Below are 27573 nucleotides of genomic sequence, written 5' to 3' on the forward strand. Positions count from 1 at the left end.
AGAGATAACTGCCTCGTCTTTGTCAGAAACAAAATTGAATGAAAATGATTTTTAATGTAAATCCTTGTAAGGTTTCTTTATCATTTCAGATTTTACTTTATATGTTGACCCCAGGGAGCAAACCAAAACTGTATTATACAAGACAAAAAAACATCCAAAATCAGTCATAAAAAACCCACAACTCCACCCCTAACCCTAAAAGATTAATAAATAATAAAAAAGCGTAATTTAAGAAAGACAGAAACTACCTAGAAATTTACAGCAGACTGTGGTGAAACAGAAAAATATCTTGAAATTTTCCAAATTTAATGTGATCCGTCCTCTAGGCTGAAGAGAACAATAATATTTAAAGTCATAATCTGCAGTATTAGAGGTGTGCATATTACTGCAGAAGGCAGGGGGCTTCTGGGGCATCTTTACCAACATTTTGTCACACTGTTACAGAGGAAGACAAGAAAAAACATAAAAAACATAAAATGAACAAATGTCAGGAAAATCCTACCAGGAGCTGAACCTCATTTAGTGTTGGTCAGATTCTTGATAGTTGATGCAGGTGAATCAAAGGTATTCATTTAAGGGTATGCCCACTTATGTAACCTGGTTATTTTAGCTTTTATATGTTTCTACATTTTCCCCTTTTTCCACATGTGATTGTTTTTCAGTTGAATATCACATTAAAGGCAGAAACAAATTGGAAATAATTCATCATGGTCTCATTTTACCGGGGGTGTGTACACTTTCAGATCTACTGGAGCTGCTATAAGAAGCTGAAAAAGCAGCTGCTTAAAACACAATGATTGGTTATTTTAAAGGTCTTGTGGTTATTCATAATCTGTTAATCTGATTCTGCCATGAGGCAGCAGGTTAGGCAGATAGGTTCTTCCAAAGTTGATGCAGATGGAGACTTTTTATTTTGAATTAGGGGAACATTTTTACAGACAAATTGAAATCTTTTTACAGTAACTTCGAGGTAAATAGGACCAAATCGTTTAACTCAAGGTGCACCCAAATTGGCTTTCAATTAAAAGATTAAACTTGGCCAAAAACAGCAAGCATTTTCTAAGAAAGAGTGACCCAAAACCTGTTCTTATCTGTCTCATTTTTAACTCTAGTTTTCAGTCGAGCCCAAAAGAACTGGATCCCTTTCTTTTAATTAGGCAAACATACAAAACCCGATTTAACGATTTACATGTTGCATTCCAAAAAAAGAAATCTGACTACGTTATTTCTGTAATTAAAATGTTGCATGCTTAGATTATTGTTGAGCAGATTAAAAAAAAAATCCTAACATAATTTTTGTGATTTCTTTTTTATTAATTATATGTTTTCAGCCCGCAAAAGCTTTGGACCTGACGATTTCGGCCCACAGTCTAAAAAGCTTGGACACCCCTGTTCTAAATACTAACAAGGGTAAACATACTGATATAGCACAGTTCGTTAAGATGTCCAATTAAAAACCATCCTTTCAGATTTTTGTTTAAAAAAGTATATCTTTATGAAATTTTGAAATTTCACACTTTCAATAAAAAAAAGCCTAGACTATAATTATAAATCATTCTGTTGCCATTTACATGTTTACAGTGTCTGTAGTGTCCGACCTTCTTATTTGGAAAAAGGGTTGTATGGAAATCAGCACTGACAATTTTACAGAGATGAGCTGCTTCTCGCAATCACTGAGCTATCTCAGTTGGCAGGAATAATACAAACATCACCTTGTTATCCAAAGCACCCCGAGGATGACTCCACTCAGCCTTTTTTGGATGGACACACACACACACACTCACACACACACACATGAACGCTGTATATTTGCAGTAACCCTATTGTTGTTTTATGCAAACGGTCTGAAGCTGGATAGGACGCACAGAGGCATATGCAAATCGGCTTATCAGGCGGCGGAGGGTGCTCTGCAGAGTGAACGCTTCTCCACTTAGGAAAATGCTGATGAGCAGCTGTGGATTTCCAAAACTTTTTAACCCAACACTCTTGTCCTCTTGAATAAACTGAAGAAGACAGAAAGGTGCGACAGCAGCTCCAAAACTTTCTAGCCAAGGTAAGTCCTTCTTCAGAAAGTATGTTTATGAATATTACAAATAGGGTTTGTGCAGCAGTTTGGAGGGGAGGGCGCATTAGAATAAACTCAAGATCATTTTCCTGGGTGGCCTGAGTGCTTCATTGTCCAGGTAAAGTTCCAATCCTGTAGGAAAATCAGCTATATTTATCATTACAGATATTAAGATGAGCTCAGACCCGGTGGAGCAGTCAGAAGCTTCGGCTGACCAGACAGGTAAGGAAATTTCACCCTCAACAGAAGGTAAATCTGAATATCAACACACAGATGTGAGTCAGGAAAACTGCTGTGTTTGCTCTGAAACTGCTTGAGTTTCTGCACGAAGGCAACTTTGTTCATCACTGTTTACAAATCTGAAAAGTTATGTTTGGATTTATTCTCTTCAACTGGTCGCTAAGTTGTTTATTTTGAGGTGTAAAAAGTTTTTTTTTTATAGATGATCTGTGAGTACATCTGTCGGGAACGTTTTTGGTTTGATCTTTTGCTCTCTTCGGATCCTCACTGCTGAAATATTTGCAGTATTTCATATGCAAAAAGCCTGGCTTGTCAAGCAAAGCAGAAACGTTTAGGTGTTTTGGAAGGTTTTGTGTGCAGACACTTTGGCAGTTGGCTTCTGTTCGAGGATGGGCCTGAAGCTATTTTTCTCAGTAACACTAAATACCCAGAAGCTGAGGATGCCAGCCAGCCAAAAACTAGGAACAAGCAGTAGAAAAATGTGGAACTTTTATTTAAAACAATGGCCACATGAGAGAAGTGAATACCTCTGCTTCAATGAAGTGCTAAATGTCTCTGTTCTTTGTCTGTTTGGACCTTTAAAATCAAGTCTTGTAACATGCTTCCCTTGGAGTGTCTTTGTGACAAAAATGTCAGACAGAAACCTCTGAGATAATCCAAAACAAACAAAAGCACATGTGCCTCCAAGGCGAAACTGTGCAGATGGTGGTTTTCTTCATGGTTTGCATGAGGATTCACTGGGAGGCAAAGAAAACGTTTATCTCAGGTGGATCTCCACCTGCACCTGCTCCCTCTGTGCAAACCTGGACTCCTAGAAGTTTTGTTTACACGCAAGGTGGAGGTGAGACCTACAGCTGCACTGATGAAGCAGTCTCAAGGAATGATGGGCAAGTAGTTCACTCCTGGCACAATGCATGTAATTTAGTCCATATAAACAATGCTGTGAAAAAGAAAAATCAGGCGTGGCCAGAGTAAACACAAAAAGGCAGAGAAAAAAGCGAATCTGGCCTAGTATGAAAAAACAATTGCCGCTGGGAATTTTGGCCCACTCTTCCTTGCGAACTGCTTTAATTCAGTCTCCTTGGAGGGTTTCAGAGCATGAACGGCCTTTTAAGGGTCATACCACAGTATCTCGATCAGAATCAAGCCTAGACTTTGACTTAGCCACTCCAAATCCCACATCCTGTTTTTGTTTTTCAGAGGTGGACTTGCTGATGTGCTTTGAATCATTGTCCTTCTTCATAACCCAAGTTTGCTTGAGCTTAAGGGTATGAAAATATGGTTGGACATTCTGCTCCAGGATTTTCTGGTAGAGAGCTGAATTCATGGTTCTATCAATTTTGTTTAATGGGACACACAACTTCCAAAAAGTAAATTTTCTCTTGTCAATTCACAAAACATTTTCCACTTGGGATGTTTTTTTGTCAAATGTAAGACAGGCCTTTGTGATCTTCTTGATCTGTAGTGGCTGTGGCCTTCAAATTATCAAATGGATGCCTTTTCAGCCTCTTTCTTATTGTTGAATCACATAAACTGACCTTAACTGAGCCAAGGGAGGCCTGCAGTGCTTTAGACGTTATTCTGGGTTCTTTTGTGACCTCCTGGATGAGTTGTTATGTCAACTCTCTTGGAGTAATTTTGGCAGCCTCCATTTGAGGATAATAAATCTCACTGAATTTCACTGGAGTCCCAAAGCCTTAGAAATGACTTTATAATATTGTCTAAAATGACAGATGTCAATGACTTTCTTTTACATTTGTTCTTTCTATCAGGGCAAAATGTGCCTGCTTCATATTGTCAGGCAGGTTCTATTCAAACAATCATTTGCTGTTACTGGTCTGGTTAGTCATATTTCATTCAGCTTTCCCCAAAAATGTGCATAATCAGTAAATTCATGATTTAACAATGGGGATAATTTGTTTTTTACATACGGCCCAGTTGGTTTGAGTAGCTCTTTTCCCTTAATAAATTCATAATAAATTCATAATAAATCATTTAAAAACTGTTTTTTTAGTTTACTCAGCTTATCTTATCTTGGTTTGATATTAAAATGTGTTTGATGATTTGAAATATCTAAAGGTGACAATCCCTTAACAGCAAAAATCTGCATGGTAGCAAACATTTTCACAGAACTGAAACTCTACGGAATAAATCAGCTTCCTTTACAAGTTTCATTTTGTTCTGAGAGCGAAACGCCTGCTGGACTTTAAATCAGTTACCAGTACATCAAAGGTCAACTGACTGAGGCCCCCTGGGGCCAAATTAAAATCACCAGTACAGCAAGCGTTTTTGAACTGTGGCAGGAAGTAAAACACCTGGAGAAAACCAACCCAGCATGAAAATGGCACACTGGAAAAAAATAAGAACAAAATGGAAAAGTTATACTGTCACGCAACGTGACAATGTGTGTTATTCATACCCTTATACGAGGCAGCTGTGGCTCCTATCTAGGACCATGTACGAGGATGGTTTATTCAAATGACGTTAGTTGGTAGAGCTGAAACAAGTCCTGTTGCTTCTGATTATTCCAGAGAATTTTAACAGTATGTTTTCCAGCCTGAAAAACAAGACTGGATTGAACTGAGAGTACTCTTGTTTAGGTATCACATTCAGCTACAAACTGGTAACTTTCACTTCAACATCTACATCTGTTTATGTTTATTATAGGTTGCCCAGTCATCGTTCCCATTTTGTTCAGAAATTCTGAAATTGTTTAGCCCGTTTGTCGGGCCCAAATTTAGTATAAACAAAATAATACGACTGATGCCTGCTTGGCCAATCGGATCCACCCAAACAACTCTTCAACCATGTTTTAATACTTATAGACGTCTGCTTTCTGTAATCTATCACCTTTCATTTTTCATCCACATTGTCACTTTTGCCAAGACATAGAAAGCATCTTCAGTCTGTTTTCAGAGGAATTATGTTTGGGGAGCTTGTTAGTGTCCATCAAAATGCTGTATTATTAAAATAAATAGTGTAAAATGCTGACATAGCAGCAATATCTGTCGGTTTGGGACTCATAACTGTGGCGTCATTCAAGACGTTTGCTGGTTGGAGAATTTATGATGAAACAGCCTCAGTCTGAAAACAGTTTATTCAAACATTATAGTTGGTCTCTGTATATAGCAGAGCTGCTGGAGTCTTGACCTGGTTTATCTTACAGGATGGGGGATTGCTGCAAAGTCAATGGTTTGATGCAATAAGCTGGGCTTCGTATTTAGATAACCTTTGACTAACTGCTATCAAACACTCAATTGAATTTGACTGAATTCAGGGTTGTTTAAGATCTTTTTAAGGCAATAACTATTTCAATCAAATACTTACATGAATTATGTAAATTAACAAACAAGAGTTAACTTAATATTTTCCTGAATTATAATTGACTCACTTAACTTTAGGTTAATTTGCCTTTTTACAGTCTATAGTAAGCTTCAACAATTAAGCCAAACGTCATTATATTTACTTTCTTATGAGCTAATAGTGGATAATATACTAACAATATTTCATTGTAGTTGCCTAGACATGTTTCAGGATCATTAACTGGCCTATTATAAAGAAAAGTAAATAAAAAAGAACAATCATTAATGTAGATGGAAGAAGCAATAACTGAACAATTAAAAACATGAAGATGTAACTAGATCTAATTTAAGAACTAACAGGAAAAATCTGGACCTGTTTGAGACCTTGTAAGGCCTTCAGTTGAAATTAATTAGCAGAATTTGGCTACTTGTGGGGAAAAAAAGTGGATAGATGAAGCAATAAATGAACAAATATGCATATTTTAGATGTAATTTAGGACCTAGGATGGAAAATTTGAATTTATTTAAAATATGTTAAAAGCTTAAATTTGAGTTTAATAAGCATTAACTGGTTTACAGTGAAAAAAAAAAGTACTTGTAGATACCTTTTTAATTGGTGCTGAACAATCAAGGAACTGATTGACTGAAACTTTGTAGATACCTTTTATATGTAATTTAGGACCTAGTGTTGAAGAGCTGCAGGTATTAAAGCCCTTTTAAAACCTACCAAAACCCTGCGTTGTGTTGATGTTTTCATTTCTTTTCCAATGTGTATGTAAGCATATTTTAAACCTTGCAAAACAAATATACCTACGGATACAAATAAAGTAACTTTGAACCTTGATTAACTTCGGATTCAATTAGATTGCATGGACTTAGATCTGGATCTACGAGTACTGGATTGTACTGGAATGAGTTGGGACAAATTTTGCTTGTAAAATATGTTTATTGTGAATTGGAACTAATAAACTAAACTGAACTGAAATGAATAGAAATAAAATAAAGTTTTAATGTGCTGAAATAAGTAAAGGAGATACTCAGTCCCAATTCAATTTCATCCAGTTTAATTTATTCCTAAATCACAACAGCTATCATCTTAAAGCACTTCACAAAAGTTTTAGTCAACTTCCTATTTCATAAAAAGAGTCCAGTTAGATCTAATTGAAACTGTACGTACAAAAAGGGATTGAGTGTTGCCCTGCATGTTTTATATGTTTCTGCTTCAACACACCTGAATTACAGTACCTCTGCTAACCTCGACAACAGGCTGAGGAGATATTCGCACCGTTTAAATCAGCAAATCAGCCCCCGGGGACTGGAACTTCACAGGACTAATGAAAGCAAACAAGTAGATTGCATCAAATCTTGGCCTTGATGGAATTCCTTATCCAAAGCAAACACTGTGCAGCAATGTGCCCGACAGAACATCACTTTATTCCACAAGAGAAAACCTTGCAGTTCTGTGATCCGAGATATCAAATCTAATCAGGTGATGTTATCCTCCTAAATTTGAAGGATCATCAAACACTACATTTGAGAAAAGGTCTGGTTTAAAATTGCTCAATGCTTTTCTGAAAACATATACCTGTGCACAAATGCTTTTTCAGCTCATATTCAGTTAGGTTAAATTCAGTTTATCTTATTAGAGTCAGTTCACCACAAACGTGAATCTAAGGGCACTTCATTAAACAAACGGGTTCAATTCATATCCAGGTACAAAGAGTTTAATGCAGCTCTGCTTCCCTTCAGATCAGTCCGGTTCGTTTCAATCCAAGTGTGGAAACGAGCCCCTCCCTTTTAACAGGAAGAAACCTCTAGCACATCCAGGCTTAGTGTGAGCAGTCATTTACTGAAGAAAACTTCCAATTAAAACCCTCTGAGGGGTTTAACATTCATTTATGTTCAATAAACTGGTTATGATTCTAGTTATAATAATGGGTAATAAATGGGTCCAAACATACCTTTTGCAGAACCAGTCATTCCACGTCTAAAAAGTATGTTTGTTGCTTTTAATACTCCCCTGTTTTGTATAGTGCATGTGTATTGGGATGAATGGTGTAAAATCTACAGTCTTCTATTGCGTAAGGACTGTGCAGGTTACTCATTGTTTCCACTTCTAAAGATCACTTGACCATCTTGGGCTGAAAGTTCAATGCTCTATAGACAATTTACGAGTGCTCCCAAGCAATCAAAACATTATTAGGGGAAGTCCTCAGGAAATAAAGACAGCTCCCTTTCATTGTCAGAAGCTTCCTGCAATTAGCAATCTTCATTGACACAGACAGAGCATCTGCATAGTGTAGCATGGGATAAAGCCATATTATTATTGGCCATTCCAGCCAACATTTGAGCAGCACTTGTGTAATTTTTGCTCAGGCCACTGATTTTGTTGAAATGTCCCAAAGATCATTAGCTGGAGATCAAATTGTGTGCTATGCTACAGTATTATGTATGTAAAATGGTGATGTTGGAACATTTTTCATTCAAAGCCACATATTATTGTACAATAATCATCACATTATGTAGATCTTACTAAATATTCTGTCATCTTGCATCTTGTCACTTTTGTTTTACCTAATGTGAAAAATTTCAATAGTTCTGATGGTATTCACATTATTGAATTAGCTGTTAAATGTTGTTTCTACTTCTTAGTAAAATAATTGCCTTCCACTGAGTTACACCAACATACTTTCCGCTCTGTCTTGTTTGAAATCTGGCATCATTCCTGCAAGCTGAAACATTTTCAAGAAGTGCAGTCTACTTATTTGAGAAAAAGATAGAACTGCTCAACATCAGCCGCCACGACCCACAATCCTTATCATTCGTCATTGTGTTTTTAGATATACTTTGATCACATGATAGCTCAGAAAACATCCATTAAAATAGTGTGACGAATTAATCCAGATCAAATATTTTAAGTTAAACATACAGTCTAAACAAAACGTGAGTGACACTCTGCAAGTATGCTGAACATACAGAAGGTAGATGTCTATTAATTCTTCTCTCTGCCTCTGAAGTAATTTCTGCTCATTACAACTTTACGGCCAAAGATCAACAATAAATGTATCAGTGGAGGCAGATCCTAATGCATCTCCTAATATATCTGAGATATAGAGACCAGATGATGTTCAAAAGTGAAAAGATTTGTCCCAGATGGGGTAGAATGATTTTTAGACATGGTGGGAATATGATCTCCTTCCAGTACAAAATAAAAAATGTAAAAAACTGTTTCAATGCATCAATGGGACATATTCAGAATACTTCAAAATGTTTAAACCATCAAATATGTTTTTATTTATTTAACCTTTCCAAGAAGCCAGATTTTTCTTTTTTGTCTTCTTCTCCATACAGACACTGGTCATTTTATCTCTTCACCATTTCATTCTTATACAGTTTTGTTAGTTTCCTACAATCACTGACAACCAATGATTTAAAGTTATTATCAATATCTACTAATAGTCCACTGTAGAAATGTGGTTATGTGTCTCATTGTTATTTTGGTTTCATCAGGTGTCATAATCTGTCATATTTCATTTGAGTCAGCTGGCCCCAACTGGGATCAGAACCACAATAAATGGAAAGAGGGTGTAAATTAAAACCTGCACAAAATAATATACATTTTCTTTTATGGATTTTCAGTACCAAGTGGTTTATTTATGGATATTAAATTGAGGTCGGTTGAATAGGAATAACAATGTATGGGTACAAAATAGCTCTCTTGGGCCTTTAAACCTTTTCTTTGGACTTTTGCTGCTTTTTATTCAGTATTTGTTTATTCCTTTTACCTGGTAACACAAGAAACAAAAAGGAGATCTGAACTGATAGACAAAAGAAGAAGGGTCAGGTCTAAAAAACCTTCTTTATGAAATGTTTCTATTAATAGGTCTTCCACAACTGCTTTGTTGGTGTTAAAATAATATTACAGCATCATCATTCATGTTTTCATAAACACAAAGAAAGAAACTGGAACTAGCTGTGTCTCGCAACATGCTGCTGGTAACAAAGGGTCTAAAGTTCCTATTTAAAATTGGTTCTTTGGGGGTTTGACTGTTATACCTGACCCAACAATGGTTCGTTGAGATCGAGACTCTCTTTATGCCTGAATAATCCATAAATCAGAAGTAGTAACAAAACTCATTTGATAAATATGATCAAGACTAATTTGAAAGATTAAAAGAAACCTTTTAGAAGCAAAAGCTACAGGAAAGGGGAGACGTTTTGCACAGTAATTCATACATGTATGGAAGTAGAAAACATGACATTTTCAGAGATGATTATAGTTCCTTTTCTGGAACTGAAATCCAGAAAAGGTTTTAGATGGTTTGCCTGTTTGATATTTCACAACCAACAGATTTTTTCAGATATAACAAAATATTTATTTTGTTTTCTTACTGACTTTTTGTGTCTATGCACTGATGTGTAACTATCGTAAGTCGCATGCGTGTGTGCACACGTGTTCAGGCCGAGGCTTCCTGCACTCTGAGATGATTTGCATGTTCTGGTCATTTCCATACTGGAACCTTGGCTGTGAAGCTGGCTGTGCTGCAGGGGGGGAGAAGGGTTGGTTCGCAGAGGTGGGGGTGGGGGTTATAAGTGTATTTGCATTTTGTGTTTAAAGCAGCTCTATGGCTCTTTCGTTTTCTCTCTCTCTCTGTCTCTCATACACAGCCCAAAAGGCCCAATTTGACATTCAAATGATGCAAACCTATCCAGCAAACCTTTGGACCATCGTCCTCTGTGATCTGTCTCTTCACAAACATCTACCTGTAAATCTTCTTAAAAAAGCCCGTTTTATTATAAAGTATTTGTAACTTTTTCACAATTTACAAAAGTAATGCCACAATCCACAATTTTCAATGTATTTCCTGATGAATTATATACATTTTTCATAAATAAAAATCTGAAAAGCATAGCATGCATTTGTTTTCAGGCCCCTGAGTCAGTCCTTTTCAGCACAATCTTTCACTGCAGTTACAACTGCAAGTATTTTGGGCTAGGCTCTGCCAGCTTTGCACATCTAGAGAATAACTTTTCAGTCCATTCTTCTTAGCAAAACAGCTTAAGCTCAGATTGGATGGAGAGCATTTTTAATGGTCAATTTTTAAGTCTTCCCACAGATTCCCAATTTGATTTGGACTTTTACTGGGCCGTCCTAACACATGAAAATGCCTTGATCTAAGCTATCCCACTGCCGCTCAAGCTGTGTGTTTAGGGTCGTTGTTCTGCTGGAAATGAACCTCCACACCAGTCTCACCAGCCTTTTAAACAGGTTTTCTCCCAGGATCGCCTTATATTTAGCTCCATTCACCTTTTCGTCAGCTCTGACCAGCTTCCCTGAAAAGAAGCATACCCACAGCATGATGAGGTCACCACCATGTGTCACCGTGAGCTGATGTATTCAGGATAATGTGCTGCATTAGTTCACCTGGACACATGGTCTTATGTGACCAAAGCACCTTGTTCCACATGTTGACAGTGTCCCCTACATGGCTTAAGGGAAACTACAAATAAGACTTCTTGTGGCTTTCTTTCAGCAATTGCTTTCTTCTCACCACTCTTTCATAAAAGCCAGATATAAGGTGTGCACGGCTAATGGTTGTCACATGGACAGATTCTCCCACCTGAGCTGTGGATCTCTGCAGCTCCTCCAGAATTACACTAGGCCACTTGGCTGCTTCTCACCTTACCCAGACTATCACATTAGGTGAATGGCATGTCTTGGTGGGTTAGCTGCTGTGCCATAATATTTAAAATTGTTTAGCTGATTGACTTGAACAGAGCTCTGTGAGATGTTCAAAGCTTAGGAATATTGTTTTAGAACTTTTTCTCCTGTCTGCTGTGTTCCTTCATCTTCATGATGCTCTTTGTTCACTAATATTCGTTAACAAACCCCTGAGGCCTTCACACACCTCTATGCATTATACATTCATAACATATTAACTCCATTTACTATGTAGGTGGCATTTGAAGGTGTTTGGTTGCATTGGATTTAATTTAAGGGCATCAGATTGAAAGGGGCTGGATACAAACACATGCCACATAAAATCTAATCAAAATCCATTAGAGTGAAAATGATAAACAATTTAACAGTCAGTGAAGAAATCTTTAAGCAATAAAAAAAAACATTTAATATGTGAATCAATTGTGTAATTTTAGGCGGAAACAATATATTTATAAATAATTCTTATCTGTGCAGGCAAATTAATGTTTTTCTCATGAATTAAGTTTGTTACCGATTCTTATTTCTAATTGGGAATGTATGACAAAATTATCCCAAAATTAATCATTTCAAACCTCAAAGTTATTTATTTAACTGTAATTCAAAACAAAAAACTCTAAACCTGGTTTTAAACTATAACACAGAATGTGGTATTTTAATAATGTTATCATATTATTATACAATAACATTTAACACTGAGAATATCAGTTAGTGGTGGCAGTTAAAACACACTTAGGGATTTGACTACAGACCACAGTGTGTAAAGCTCTGAGGTTTGGATTCAGATCCATTAACCTGTTTTCTTCATTTTTGTGATCTAAGTCTGGTGACCATCTCCAGCAGTCATTGGGCTAGAGGAGGAATACACCCTGGACACGTTGCCTGTCCATCACAGGGCAACACAGAGACACACAACCATGCACACACACACTTACACCTAAGGGCAATTCAGAGAGAGCAATTAAGCTCAGTCATCTTTTTGGACTGTGGGAGGAAGCTGGAGTACCCAGAGAGAACCCAAGCATGCATGGTGAGAACATGCAAACTCCATGCAGAAAGAGATTGGGATTCAAACCAAGGATCTTCTTGCTGCAAAGTAACAGTGCTATAAACTGTGCCACTGTGCAGCACTCGGTCATAAATGTATAGAAAAAAAGTAATGGTTGGTTCTGTTTATCTGTGTAGTTTATTAGTGTTTTGTTCATTAATTAGGATACATATCAAGACATCTTGTTCAATGTTGATGCACTGAACTGCAAAACAGACTTACTTTATCTGTTTGTTTAGAATTTCAACTATGCATTATAATAGTGTAATGTTAGAAATGCACCGATTTATTGGCCAGGGACCAGAATTGCCCATTTATTGTTTAACAGCTCTGATCAGTGATCAAGTGATCAAATACAGAAAATTCTTACTACCTTTCCTATCCATACAATGCATTAAAACTCCCACCATGTTTGTTCTTTAAATGGATTAACTTTGATATACTTTAGGTTTAGTAAGAAAGAAAATAGATAAAGTTTATGAACACCTGCTTTATGCATACATGGAGGTAATCTTGCTTTTCCTTGACTTTCATTTGGAATCAAAACCAACATGCTCAAGGAACCTGCAGAACATGTTTTCTTATTCATGTGTTAAAGCACTGAGAATAAAACATCAGAATCAGTCATAATTGGAATTGGCAAGTCAGACCTTGAGAAGAAAGGAATCTGGATCAGCCACAAAAAGCCTGATCAGAGCATCTTTAATAAATATAATATTTAATGTCTCGAACTGCATGTTTTGAACTTGGAGCATCAAAATGAAACCAAAATCAAATAATGGTTTTGGTTAAATTTAGAAATACTTTGTTTCATCTTCAAATATCTTCCCTCTAAGTAATTAAAAAATGATTTTAAATGTCAATTATCTCAACAAAACTTTTGAAAAATGTTTATCAGATGCTTTTTTAGATTGTAACTGCATTAAAAGAGGAAACGCAATAAAAATTAAAATCAACCATTAAAAATCTTTGTATAGTATATTTGCTTAGAATTTCACTTTGCAGAAGAGAACATTTTTAAATTTGTTTTCTTTTTTCTCTTTCCACATCCAGAGCGAAACGGAATAGACTTTAACCGACAGGTGAGTACCTGACATCACTTCCAGTGTCCGAATTCCTTTGAATGAGCATTGTGTGAATGAGGCCTCTGTTTCCATTGGGATGACTCAGATTGATCTTTTTTTAAAACATGTGACCCCTTCCCGTTTGCTTGCATGCAATGACATTTTTGTTTCCTGCACTGTGGGTGAAACAAATGTGTCTCTGAATAAAAACGAAATGCAAGTGAAACATGAATTCATGCAACCCTGCAATGCTGCACAGTCTATGTCATTCAGTGTTCATTTTCTTTGGAAAAACCTTGTGTGGACAGTGGGAACACAATTTGATTTCTTCTGAATTTGAATATCAGAGAAAAAGAACCTGTAATTTATTAATTAAAAATCTATCCAACCAAGACTTTAAAAATGTGTTGTCCTCTAAACCTAATAACTGGTTGTGTCACCAGTTTGGCACACTATTCTCAGCAGAATGTTTTAAATTCAGTAAAACTGGAGAGATTTCAAGACTATGGAGCCTGTTTAGGTTCATACCACAGCATCTCAATCAGATCTAATTCTGGACTTTGACTTGGCAACTCAAAACCTTTATTTTGTATGTTTCAAGCCATTCAGCGATGGACTTGCTGCTGTACTTTGGATTATTCCCCAGCTGCATAATCCAAATGTGCTTGCGTTTGACAATCAGGCCTGGGTGTAGCTTTTGAAACTTGACTTCAAAAATGTGTTAATAATGCTTTAACAAGGAGGTCTGGCTGCTTTGGAAAGCCTTTTCTGCTTAGTTTATAAAATCATCACTTGAAAACTGCATTCGTATTTACTCAGGTTGTCTTTGTCTTATCTTAAAATCTGATCTTAAAATAATTCAGTGTGACAAAAGAGCAAATGCAACAAAAAAAAAACTGTAAGGGACACATCCTATGGAAAATTACCAATGCACTTGTGAGATCCATTAACTGGAATTTGATGCTAAATTTATTCTGACATGACTATACATATGAATGTGGAACTGTTATATAAATTCTCTCTTCAATCAATCAATCAATCAATCAATCAACGTTTATTTATTGAGCCCTTTACACACTTAAAGGTGATCAAAGTGCTGTACAGGTCCATAAATACAAAAACAAAACAATATAAACATAAAAATGACCAAAAAGAAACAAAGACCTACAACAAAACAAAGCAAAAAGAAACGAACAGAACAGCTAAAACTGTAAAAACAGTAAGAAAAAGAACATGAAACCGATTTCAATTCAATTCAATTCAGTTTTATTTATATAGCGCCAATTCACAACACATGTCGTCTCAAGGCTCTTCACAACAGTCAGGTTCATACATTCCAGTTAATCCTAACCATTGAACAGTTCAGTCAGATTCAGTTATTTATTCAAATTGGATAAAAAGTTTTTCTATCTAAGGAAACCCAGCAGATTGCATCCAGTCAGTGACTTGCAGCATTCACTCCTCCTGGATGAGCATGTAGAGACAGTGGACAGTCACTGGTGTTGACTTTGCAGCAATCCCTCATACTGAGCATGCATGTAGCGACAGTGGAGAGGAAAAACTCCCTTTTAACAGGAAGAAACCTAGAGCAGAACCAGAACCAGGCTCAGTGTGAGAACAGAGACACAAAGAAGCACTGATCCAGGAGTACTTTCTATGGTAAGGAAAAGTAAATGTTAATGGATGTAGCTCCTTAAGTGGTTTCATCTTGGAAGAAAGAACAGATAAACTCTGAGCCGGTTTTCAAGGTTAGAGTCTGAAAGAGAGAACATAGTTAGTTACAGTAAAAGCTCAGTCAATTGTCATGTCTAGAAGTGAGACAGGGTTAAACACTGAAAGACAGGGCCATGTGGATCATCTGTAGAGGGTGAGCATTAAGTTGTTGCCAGCAGAAGCTTGGACGATACATACAGTATTTCTTCTTAAAGCCATTAATGTTTGTTATTGTGGGATTTTTGGTAAGCCAACTTTCCATAAAGGTACATGCCCAGGACCACAGGAAAACACTGTGCTCATACCAGGACTACCATGAAACCACAAACAGCCAAGAACATGGTTTATAATCAGACATTTAAAAACTACAACCTAAACTTGTTTTTTCCGTATAGTGCATTGGTGTATGCTGGTACTTGTGAACCAATGGAGTCACTGTAGTAACGCCGCCCCAATCACTGACTGACAGTCTTCTGACATATTGTTTTCAGCCTGATTAGGCTTGCTTAGAACCGCTGCCAAAAAGGGGCTGGAACAACAACAGTTAGCAATATTTTTATTTAGCAACTCTTTACACATTCAGAGACTGTATAATACTGAGACTGACAAATGATTTACTGATACATAAAATGTCAGACGTTTAAAGGAGGACTTTGGTACTGCAGACGTCAGTATGTTTTTGCACCAATATTGTTGTTCAACCACTATGGGAAAAAACTTCATACAACCACATATGTACAAACAAAAGTGGCGTTAAAGGATATCATTGCAGCTTTTTTCTATTTTTTTCAGGAAGACTTCTCATATTTGAAGAAATAACTTTTGCATCCTTCCATCCCCCATGCCCGGCCTGAGGTGCCGTTTTCTGGTTTGCCGAAATGTAGAGCAAACCGGCTTCACCCACAGACCTTTGTTTTAAGTTACAAAAAGCTGAACCATGTATTGTTCCTGAGGACAAAGAGGCTGTGTTCCGACCAAGCAAAGCAGGACATACATGAAGTTCCCGTTGATAATTTTACCTCCTAAAAACTCTGCAAGATGTATGCTTTAAAACTTGTAAATGTATTTAAAAAAACTCAACATATTAGTACATTAAAATTCCTGATGTAAACAAGAGGGGAAAAATTCTGTAACTGCTGTTGATCGCTGTATATATTTTCTACAAGAATAAATGCCGGTGAGGTCATTTTAAATGTTTTATAAATATTAACTAAGTGAACCATATGTCTTTAGTTTGCATCAATCAATATCATCACAGCACATATGGTCTGAATGATCAGGGCAATTGTTCATTATAAACATTTATGGGTTATTGTCACAAGTATTTCTTTATTAAAATAGTATCCTAAAGGCTAATTTCAGACATTTTCCCTTTTTTGTACAACTGGATAAAAAAGATTCTGTTTGATTAGACTGACAAGCTTTCTTTGGACTGTAATGTAAGTTAATAAACCTACTTTTAGTTCCTTAAATATGAAGCTTTTTTTGTGGACATTTGGTTTAAAAGTGACACAAAGAACTAAATTAATAAAACTAATAGAAAATATAAGGTATGTCAGTTCTTTCCAAAAGGCTCAGTAACTTTTATCAGTGTTGTCTTTAGGATTTCAAGATTAGTTGATAGCAAGAATAGATGTGTGTTAATGTTTCCAAATAAAATGTTGACGCACTCTAAAAATGTCAGTGTGATTTATTAGAAAACCAATTGCAAAGTTTTCAGCGCTTGGACATTTTTTTTTTTTTCATTTAGTGCTTGTGCTTAGAGGAAGTGCCATAGATCTTAGGGATTAGTCAGTGGGGGGAGTGATATTTGCATACCAGTTTGCCAAAAGGGGAGGGTGACAGTCCATCATGCTTTGTATCGTGTTTCGCAACCAAACTGGTCAGGAAGCCTGTGAGAGAGCATGGTCTGCCTATATAGGCTGTGCACACTCATTCATTAACATGACTTTAGCCTCCTGTCTGCTCTGAAACATCTAATCAATGATTTTAATACCTCCATCCGTCAATGTGAAGCCTGACTTCATTGTTTGAATTTATTTCATGCATCTTAGATTAAAACAGAGGACCTCAACGACTCTCCTCAATCGGCCTCCTCAGTGAAGACATGTCACCTCACGCAGAGCTCTCCAGTGCATGGGGGTCAGCTGACAGGGGTAAGACAGAGTCCATTAAATGATGCACCCTTTTGTCAGTACGTTTCCACATGCTGCTTAAAGCTGATCTATCCTAAAAAGTCTAAAATGCCTTTTCTAAATAGTCTTTATTTGATGCAATGCAATCAATCAAAATTCATTAAAGTAACATCTTATGTAGCTTGCTGTCAAAAACAGCCCCTTTTATTGTGTTTTTTGTAAATAATGTCATATTTTACTAAATGGACACCACTTAGTAATGAGCATGACTTGAAACCAGAAACCAGGGGCATAAAGTCATTAGGAAAATCTATACCAAGGTAACAAAGGCAGGAGAAGTTTCCTCAGGGTTCAGATTTTTCTCTCTTCTTTTTGGAATCAGAGGCGTCGCCCCCTGCTGGTCATTCGGTACAAAGAAGCCTCATTTAATCACCTGGGGCCTCATGTACCAACGAGTGTGCAGCTTTCATACCAAAGCTTTGCGGTAGAGAGAAATTCTAAAACTTGAGGTGCACAAAAAAAATCAAATGCACGAAACTGTGCGTAGACACGTCACCGCACACGCCTTCATACGTCTGCGGTGAATTCTGCGCTGCTGCACATGGCGCTGGTCATGGTCTCTGCCCATAAGTACAGGGGTTGGACAATGAAAGTGAAACACCTGGTTTTAGACCACAATAATTTATTAGTATGGTGTAGGGCCTCCTTTTGCGGCCAATACAGCGTCAATTCGTCTTGGGAATGACATATACAAGTCCTGCACAGTGGTCAGAGGGATTTTAAGCCATTCTTCTTGCAGGATAGTGGCCAGGTCACTACGTGATACTGGTGGAGGAAAACGTTTCCTGACTCGCTCCTCCAAAACACCCCAAAGTGGCTCAATAATATTTAGATCTGGTGACTGTGCAGGCCATGGGAGATGTTCAACTTCACTTTCATGTCCATCAAACCAATCTTTCACCAGTCTTGCTGTGTGTATTGGTGCATTGTCATCCTGATACACGGCACCACCTTCAGGATACAATGTTTGAACCATTGGATGCACATGGTCCTCAAGAATGGCTTGGTAGTCCTTGGCAGTGACGCGCCCATCTAGCACAAGTATTGGGCCAAGGGAATGCCATGATATGGCAGCCCAAACCATCACTGATCCACCCTCATGCTTCACTCTGGGCATGCAACAGTCTGGGTGGTACGCTTCTTTGGGGCTTCTCCACACCGTAACTCTCCCGGATGTGGGGAAAACAGTAAAGGTGGACTCATCAGAGAACAATACATGTTTCACATTGTCCACAGCCCAAGATTTGCGCTCCTTGCACCATTGAAACCGACGTTTGGTATTGGCATAAGTGACCAAAGGTTTTGCTATAGCAGCCCGGCCGTGTATATTGACCCTGTGGAGCTCCTGACGGACAGTTCTGGTGGAAACAGGAGAGTTGAGGTGCACATTTAATTTTGCTATGATTTGGGCAGCCGTGGTTTTATGTTTTTTGGATACAATCCGGGTTAGCACCCGAACATCCCTTTCAGACAGCTTCCTCTTGCGTCCTCAGTTAATCCTGTTGGATGTGGTTCGTCCTTCTTGGTGGTATGCTGACATTACCCTGGATACCGTGGCTCTTGATACATCACAAAGACTTGCTGTCTTGGTCACAGATGCGCCAGCAAGACGTGCACCAACAATTTGTCCTCTTTTGAACTCTGGTATGTCACCCATAATGTTGTGTGCATTTCAATATTTTGAGCAAAACTGTGCTCTTACCCTGCTAATTGAACCTTCACACTCTGCTCTTACTGGTGCAATGTGCAATCAATGAAGACTGGCTACCAGGCTGGTCCAATTTAGCCATGAAACCTCCCACACTAAAATGACAAGTGTTTCAGTTTCATTGTCCAACCCCTGTACATATGCAAAGTAGTATAAATAGCACCTACCACGTATCCAAATAACCATGGCAAAGGGGGCGGTCAGTAAGGCAAGAAAGAGGAGATTCACTGAATATGATGAAGGCAAAAAGTTCAAGTTTATTTGGCAGTATTTCTCCTGGTATAATTAATACATTTAAAGGTTAAATGCCGTAACACGGTAGGAGCTGAATTACGATCCATGGGCGGAATAAAACTAACGCAGTCCATAGCTCTGATTACATTTAGAAACCGATAAATGGCTGCAAATTGCAATATAATGTTTACCATTTTTTGCCACAGTTTAGGGGAATTTAATCTGAACAACATACAGATGAGACCGTCCCATTATCCTGGCAGGGCCCGGCTCAATACATAACTTGTCAGTCAGCTCTCTTAGAAAAGCTCGCAGCGTAGTGAGAACTGGAACCGGCACTGGCGCCGCATGGTTCCTCCTGGTTTCCCTCCGTAACACTGAGGCCAGCTCCGTGCAGAGCTCCAAAAATAATTGCCCGGGGCAATCTAAAGCAGCTAATAAGACATGCATCATCATGTACCAGCAGATCAGTACGATCTCTGATAAAAAAATGCTCCCTCCGACTTCTTCCATTGGCGATGTCCTCCAGCTGTGCCAAAGTTGCCATCTTGCCACATTTACGCGCAACTTTACGCAGCTATTTATGGACATGTGTGATTGTCTACAGCTGTTCCACCTTATGAATCATCAAACCTGACTTGTTTGTGATTAATCTGCTAATCCGACACAGTTTTCTTTTTCACTGAGAATGAAAGTGCCCCTTCAGATGATTCACTCGCATGTCATGCTCCTCGACGCACAGGCCGATGCGCATTTCCATCTACAGATGTCAAAAACCGAGCAAGGTTTACAGTTTACATCCGACTGAGGTTGTTTCCATCATTTTCTGATGTGCGTTACGTGATTGCATGGGGCCAAATGTTATTCATATTATATCGCTTGGGTTTAAACCGTACCAGCTCACACTCATGAAAAAACATCAGGTTTGATGCTCCATGAATTTAATAAAACTGAACGGAGTCATATTTCAGTGTATTCATGTGAGTTTTAGTTCTCTGTAGTTCGTCTGCGTGGCTTCCGCACGTTTTCACGGCAGGTTAAAAGTTTGCGTGGAGTTCCGGACACTTTTACGCAACGTTTATTTTTACATGCCGAATTGTGCGTAAAACATTGCGCCGCAAGGTTTTTGTGCGTTAAGTACGTGAAACCACTGGAAGACCGAAGCGGCCATGGAAGAAGGTTGATATTTTGTAGGGAAAACTATTTCTGAGGAGGATAAAACATTTTAAATATTGTGGGAGAGGTCACCAGATTGTTTTTGGCATGCATTCTAATAAGATTCCCCGGGCTTTTGGAAGAGAAGCAGTCCCCCAGCATCACAGACCTTCCCCCATACTTGTTAGTAAGAATATGGTACTTATCGTTATTTGTTTAACACCATACTGATGGAAACCTTGGTCTCACCTGACCAAAGTACATGGGTCTAGTTAGATCTCCAGTAGATTTGAACAAACTCTGCACATTTACATTTGTGATGTTAGGACAAAAAGAGAAATTAGCCTTTGTTTTGTGTTGTATTTACCCCCAAGGGAAACGAAAGTCGTGGATCATTAATTAGAAGTTGCCAGAACTTTTGATCTATCTAAAAAGTTGAAGGATACAGATTTAAAATGTTTTTCTATTTTTTCCACCACTGTGTTGCTTTTCTAAAATAAACTCAACTCTACACATTGTAATTTCAGGAGCTAACCTCCCTCCATCCAATGCAGCAGCTGGTTCTGATGCCGCCCTCTCACCTGTCGACTCCCTCCCCCTTCCTCCTCTCCCAGAGTCCGTCCAGCCACCAAGGTGGAGTCTCATTGAGCTTCCTCTGTTTTCAGATGTGAACTAGGGCTTATAATGAATAAACATGAGAAGAAATATGACATCTGATATCATATAAACTTCTTTTTAAACTTTAACTTTGAAGAAACAACTTATGGTGGACATAAAGTGCATCATTAACTGTCACTAATTCACAAGTTATACATAGTTTAATGAATCTGCGTGAACAAGGAGATGTATAAACATGAAAGTTAATGTAAAGGTGCTCAAAAATGTGTGATTCTGTCCTGCTTCATGTTCACCCAAAGCAATTATTGATACGCGTCCTGCTGTTTGGCTTTGCAGCCCTCCTGCAGCCGAACCTGCTGTCTCTTCCTGGCCAGAGTCCACCGGGTCTTCTTCAGCATCAGTCTGGGTTAGCTCTGACTCCACAGGTGAGTCATACGTTTAATTCTAAGGTCAGAAGACGATGGAAATGCAATTGGCCAGTTGTCAATCTTAGTGCAGCCAAATATAGAAAAAGAGACTGAAAGTTTTCCTTGACCATGGCAGTTGCAATTTATTTTGTTTGTTTTGCAGCCATCCTATTCTAGATTTGCTGCTTTGTTCAAAACCAACTCACACTGTTTACTTACATGACCCTGACTGGTTCATGCTTTGGGTGTCACATACAATTATAACTCAGGAACACTTTAATAAGGGGAGAAATTCATGGCTTTCTCAAAGCTATGGTTGCTGTAGCGGCAAGACAAACCCAAATCATCAGCCTACCACCACCATGCTTAGGAGTTGGTACGAGTTGCTGATATGGGTTCCACCAAATGTGGCGCTGTGCACTGCCAAGCACTTCTACTTTGATCTTAGATAGAATTTTGCGGAGCAACCAGAGATGTCATTCAGTTTATAAAGTGAAAGTCTTTAAAGGATTTGTGGGTTCATGTCGATGCTGCATATTATTGAACCTTCTTTGTCACATCTTCCTAAAGCTGAAGATTTGTCTCTATGTTGGCTCTCCAATCCAGGCAATGAGTCGGTCTGGTTTGGCTGGACCTTCTATGGAAAACCACATGGACATGTCACACCTGCAAATGCCCAAACACATGTCTGTGGCACCACAGGAGGAACCAAATGATTTGGAGGAACTGGAGCAGTTTGCCAAAGCATTTAAGCAAAGACGCATCAAGCTGGGCTTCACTCAGGTATTTAAGAAGAAGAATATCACAGTGTTTTCCTTTGAAGACCCTGAAGAGAGTTCAAACTACTGAAAGCAACATGAGGCTGCACAGTTGCTTAGTGGCATAGTTGCTTGCACTGTTACCTGAGCAAAACGTTCTTGGGTTCAAATCCTGGCCAGAGCCTTTCTGCCTGAAGTTTGCATGTTCTCCTCATGCGTGGGTTTTCTCTCAGTTCTCCTTCTTCCAGTCTGGAGGTTTTGACTCTGTATCTATGTGGAGATTTCATTCTTGTGATTGCTTCATTTATCCTGCCGTGTTTTTTTCTCATCACAGGGAGATGTGGGCCTGGCGATGGGAAAACTCTACGGGAATGATTTCAGCCAGACAACAATATCTCGATTTGAGGCCCTCAACCTCAGCTTCAAAAATATGTGCAAGCTCAAACCTTTGCTGGAGAAATGGCTCAGTGATGCAGGTACACAGTCTTAAAGTACAGGTATACAATAAGTATGCTGTAGTAAGAGAGTTGTATTAAATACATTTCCTTTGAAAAAAAAAATCCTGAAAGGCACTCCAAAAAGAAAAGTCGTAAATAAAAGTCCCAATCTGCAAAACAAAAAACACAGGCAGAATCTTTTTATCATAAAACTCAATTCAAAAGGTTTTATAGACTGTTTTTCTGATTTGGGAAACAACATCTGTTTTTGTCTTTATTTTAGAGAACTCACCTTCTGACTCGATGAGCACTTCGACCACTCTGCCGCCTCTGATGGACGGCTATGGACGCAAACGGAAAAAGAGGACAAGCATAGAAACAAACATCAAGCTGACGTTGGAGAAACGTTTTCTTGACGTAAGATCCAGACAAATTAACTTTCAATTCAGTTATTCAGTAGTATAAGATATATAGTGAAAACTAAAGTATGAAAGTCAAGAGCAGTGATGCAGGAAATCTATTTTTAATGATGTTATCTTCACATGCCAGCTTACTTTTCTTATCAACTCAGGATGATGATGGCAATTTTGTCACAACAATGTTTATTAATCCCTTTATCTCAAAATCCCTAGGCTTGTTTTCTTGAGATGATGGGTTTATACACTTAATTATTTTGACCAAGAAAGAGATATAAGACATGACAAGCTCAAAGAAACTGTGTATTCCTGCAAATACAAATAGCTTCAACTCCGCCTAACCCTAACTGCTGGCGGTGTTGAAGCTCGAACCCAAGTTGGGTGGGGTTAAAGCTGGTTCTGCAGCGAGCACCACTTGAAAGGACTTTCCAAGTCCAAGTTCTAAGATCTTTTTTTTTTTTTGTACCTACTAGTGTTAGCGTCCAATGCTATGAAGCCGAATGCTTTCAGAAAATTGTATCAACTGCATAAAAAACACCAAATTGTGAATTTAATCTAAAAAAATATTTCAATTCTAACTACCGGTATAATCAGATTTGGTCCAATTAGCAATGTTTATAAAGGTAGCTTACAAGAACAAGGTGGTAGGATGCTAATGTTAGCATTTAGCTGACCTCTGAGCTTTTAATTCCGTTTTTAAGTACTGAATTTTGCCTTCCCTCCTCGTTAACATTCAAATTATGGCCAAATTGAACATAAAAAAATAAACATAAGCCAATTCTTTTGGGAGCTTAAAGAACTTTACCTTTTTCTGTCAGATAAAAATTCAACACTAAGGGCAGTTTATTTAAATTTCTACTCAATTGTGGTCCAATAGCAACCTTTACTATGGTAGCTTACTGTAACAAATTGTTAGCATAATGTTAGCTTTTATTTTCAAGTCATTCATTTTTTTTTTTTTACTTTTTTGTGGCATTAGTGGCCTTTCTAAAGTCGGCAGACAGGATGCGGGGTGGAGAGATTGGGAAAACATGTAGCAGTGGTCTAACAGTGTCATTTATTATGTTTCAGTTAACATCCTAATATTGGCATCTAGCTTACATTTGAGACTTAAACCATGTTTTGTCCTAGCAATTGTGCCTTCAGTCACTGTCATCCAAAATTATGCCCAATTTGGGTTTAGTTAATGGACACAACTCCTTCCTTTCGAGCACTTAACTGCTTAACGTCTTTTTTTTATCTGTGATAACATTTCTAACTGTTTGTTAGCATAAGATGTTATGATATTAAGTAGGGTTCAGAAACTTCTTTCCACTACGTAAGAAATACCAGATTATGTTTCATAAGCATTTAAATTCTACCTCGAAAATTGATTATGCTCCATTTAGCAATGCTTAGCATGCTAGCATACCAGAACAATTCAATCCAGTTTTATTTATATAGCGCCAATTCACAACACATGTCATCTCAAGGTTCTTCACAACAGTCAGGTTCATACATTCCAATTAATTCTAACCATTGAACAGTTCAGTCAGATTCAGTTATTTATTCAAACTGGATAAAAAGTTTTTCTATCTAAGGAAACCCAGCAGATTGCATCCAGTCAGTGACTTGCAGCATTCACTCCTCCTGGATGAGCATGTAGAGACAGTGAACAGTCACTGGTGTTGACTTTGCAGCAATCCCTCATACTGAGCATGCATGTAGCGACAGTGGAGAGGAAAAACTCCCTTTTAACAGGAAGAAACCTCCAGCAGAACCAGAACCAGGCTCGGTGTGAGCGACCATCTGCCACGACCGACTGGGGGTTTGAGAGAACAGAGCAGAGACACAAAGAGAACAAGGAAGCACTGATCCAGGAGTACTTTCTATGGGAAGGAAAAGTAAATGTTAATGGATGTAGCTCCTTTAGTCGTTTCATCTAGAAAGAAAGAACAGATAAACTCTGAGCCAGTTTTCAAGGTTAGAATCTGAAAGAGAGCACATAGAGTTAGTCACAGTAGAAGCTCAGTCAATCGCCATGTCTAGGAAAGAGAAAGGGTTAAACACTAAAAGACAGGGCCATGTGGATCATCTGTAGAAGGTGAGCATTAAGTTGTTGCCAGCAGAAGCTCGGACGATGCCCCTCTCCAGAAAGGTGTCACGGGTAGAAACAGAGCCAGGCCAGGTGTAGCTTCTAGGAAGAGAAAAGAGAGAACATTGTTATATCATTGTTATACTAAAAACCACAAGGATTGGGATACCTCTCTGTCAGACTGATTATAACCATTGGAAAAGAGAAGGGGTCATACAGGTAGCAGAAATGGAGGGTGTGTTTGCACCTCAACCATAACTGAGCCGGTTTAGGCTAAACCTGACTTCCCCTTACTCCAACCAACAGGGAGGGAAAAATAAGGAAGATAGCTCAGGATAACCTAAGACACTCTAACTATAAGCTTTATCAAAAAGGAAAGTTTTAAGCCTAGCCTTAAAAGTAGACAGGGTGTCTGCCTCACGGACTAAAACTGGGAGCTGGTTCCACAGGAGAGGAGCCTGATAACTAAAGGATCTTCCTCCCATTCTACTTCTAGAGACTCTAGGAACCACCAGTAAACCTGCAGTCTGAGAACGAAGTGCTCTGTTAGGAACATATGGACCAATCAGATCTCTGATGTATGATGGAGCTAGATCATTAAGGGCTTTATATGTGAGGAGGAGAATTTTAAATTATATTCTGGATTTAACAGGAAGCCAATGAAGAGAAGCTAAAATAGGAGAAATATGATCTCTCTTTTTAATTTTCATCAGAACTCTTGCTGCAGCATTTTGAATCAGCTGAAGGCTTTTAACTGCATTTTGTGGACATCCTGATAGTAAAGAATTACAATAGTCCAGCCTTGAAGTAACAAATGTATGGACTAGTTTTTCAGCGTCACTCCTGGACAGGATATTTCTAATTTTGGCAATGTTCCGGAGATGAAAGAAGGAAATCCTAGAAACCTGTTTAATATGGGATTTAAATGACATGTCCTGATCAAAAATAACACCAAGGTTTTTTACTTTATTACCGGAGGTCAAATTAATGCCATCCAGGTTAAATGATTGACTAAGTAGTTTCTTTTTTAAAGACTCCGGTCCAAAGACGACAACTTCTGTCTTGTCTGAATTTAGAAGCAAAAAATTTAAAGTCATCCAAAGTGTTAGCAAACTGCTTTTCTGTTAGACAAGTGGGCACCAAAAAAGCCTGACATGTTTTAATATTTACTGTTGGATATGGAAGCTTTTATAAACTGTTGCTTATTATTACTAATTTAATTATACACAAAAAGAGACAAACATGATCTATATTATTTCTTTCATCCTTCAATCTTGCAAAGTGACTATTAAGTAATTATTCTGGAATGTCTCAATAAGGTGTACTTTTCAAGGTAGCACAATTTTCTAAAATTAGATTTTGTCTTTGTTTGGTTCCAGAATCCCAAGCCTAACTCAGAGGAGATAACTATGATCTCTGAACAGCTTTCCATGGAGAAGGAGGTGGTTCGGGTTTGGTTCTGTAACCGTCGTCAGAAGGAGAAGAGGATCTACTGCCCTGTAGCTACTTTACCAGTCAAATCACACAGCTACAACTCCAGAATGGTTAGCTGTCAAATATATTCTTCTCTTGCTTAAATTTGATAACATGAAACCTTTTTAGGACAAACTGGTATTCATCGCCCTCGTCACTATTCATTTTGTAAAATCTAATTCTGCAGAATAATAGTGCGAAGACTGTCCATTTTGTAATCCATTTTTATTTTTTATTTATTTTCATCCTTTAGTCATGTAAATTGAATCTATTTTTGGATCAGTGAATTCAAGTAGACATTTTTACCTCAATTCCAAATTATTACGACCATACTGCAGTTTCACTTCCACCTTTTCCATTCTTATACACTGTACTGCAAAAAGTATTGGGTCACACCACCAAATCAATGAATTCTGATGTTCAATGACCTCCATGGCTGCAGGTGTAAAAGGTTTGATGTGTAGAAACTTGACTGGCCCGCACAGAGTCCTGCCCTTAATCTTCTTGTTACCGAGGCTGCAATTCTGGTTTTCTCCTCTAACTATGAACACACTCCTAAACCTAGTGGAAGACGTTTACAGAATAGTTAAAGTTGCTATTGCTGGTGACGGTGGGTCCATCAACAAATTGGACCTTATAGATTAAGAATAGGATGTCATCAAAGTTCATGTACATGTAAAAGTAGACAGACAGAAATACTTTTGGCCATATAGTTTATGTCCAACTCCTTAAACCGTGGCACCGTAAAATCCCACATTTTCTGACTGGCACTTTTAGAAACCTGAAAAGAGCAACACTGAAGTGTGAAAACCCTGTAAAGCTGTTTTTCTGGACATTTACAAACATGACTTAAAATAATAAAACGAGATCTGACCTTTCAAGTTATGCATCTTTATGTAACTTTTACATTTTTCATTCTGCATTATTCATATAATCCTAAAATCTGT

The 27573-nt window shown here is 38.0% G+C and overlaps 1 protein-coding gene across 1 annotated transcript in view; it reads left to right on the forward strand.

Annotated features, from left to right (window-relative positions):
* The first annotated feature begins 1919 nt into the window (after positions 1-1919).
* The window catches only part of pou2f3 (POU class 2 homeobox 3), a 29543-nt gene continuing 3889 nt past the window's right edge, over positions 1920-27573 (forward strand). The window contains exons 1-10 of the mRNA XM_047379454.1: positions 1920-2053; positions 2231-2287; positions 13428-13456; positions 17206-17307; positions 20971-21076; positions 21398-21486; positions 22075-22251; positions 22561-22702; positions 22947-23080; positions 26533-26697. Coding sequence (XP_047235410.1) covers positions 2239-2287; positions 13428-13456; positions 17206-17307; positions 20971-21076; positions 21398-21486; positions 22075-22251; positions 22561-22702; positions 22947-23080; positions 26533-26697 — 993 coding nt within the window. The 5' untranslated portion in view covers positions 1920-2053; positions 2231-2238. The remainder of the gene's footprint in view (positions 2054-2230; positions 2288-13427; positions 13457-17205; positions 17308-20970; positions 21077-21397; positions 21487-22074; positions 22252-22560; positions 22703-22946; positions 23081-26532; positions 26698-27573) is intronic.

Source organism: Girardinichthys multiradiatus, chromosome 11 (assembly GCF_021462225.1).
Source record: "Girardinichthys multiradiatus isolate DD_20200921_A chromosome 11, DD_fGirMul_XY1, whole genome shotgun sequence".
Classification (NCBI taxonomy): Eukaryota; Metazoa; Chordata; class Actinopteri; order Cyprinodontiformes; family Goodeidae; genus Girardinichthys; species Girardinichthys multiradiatus.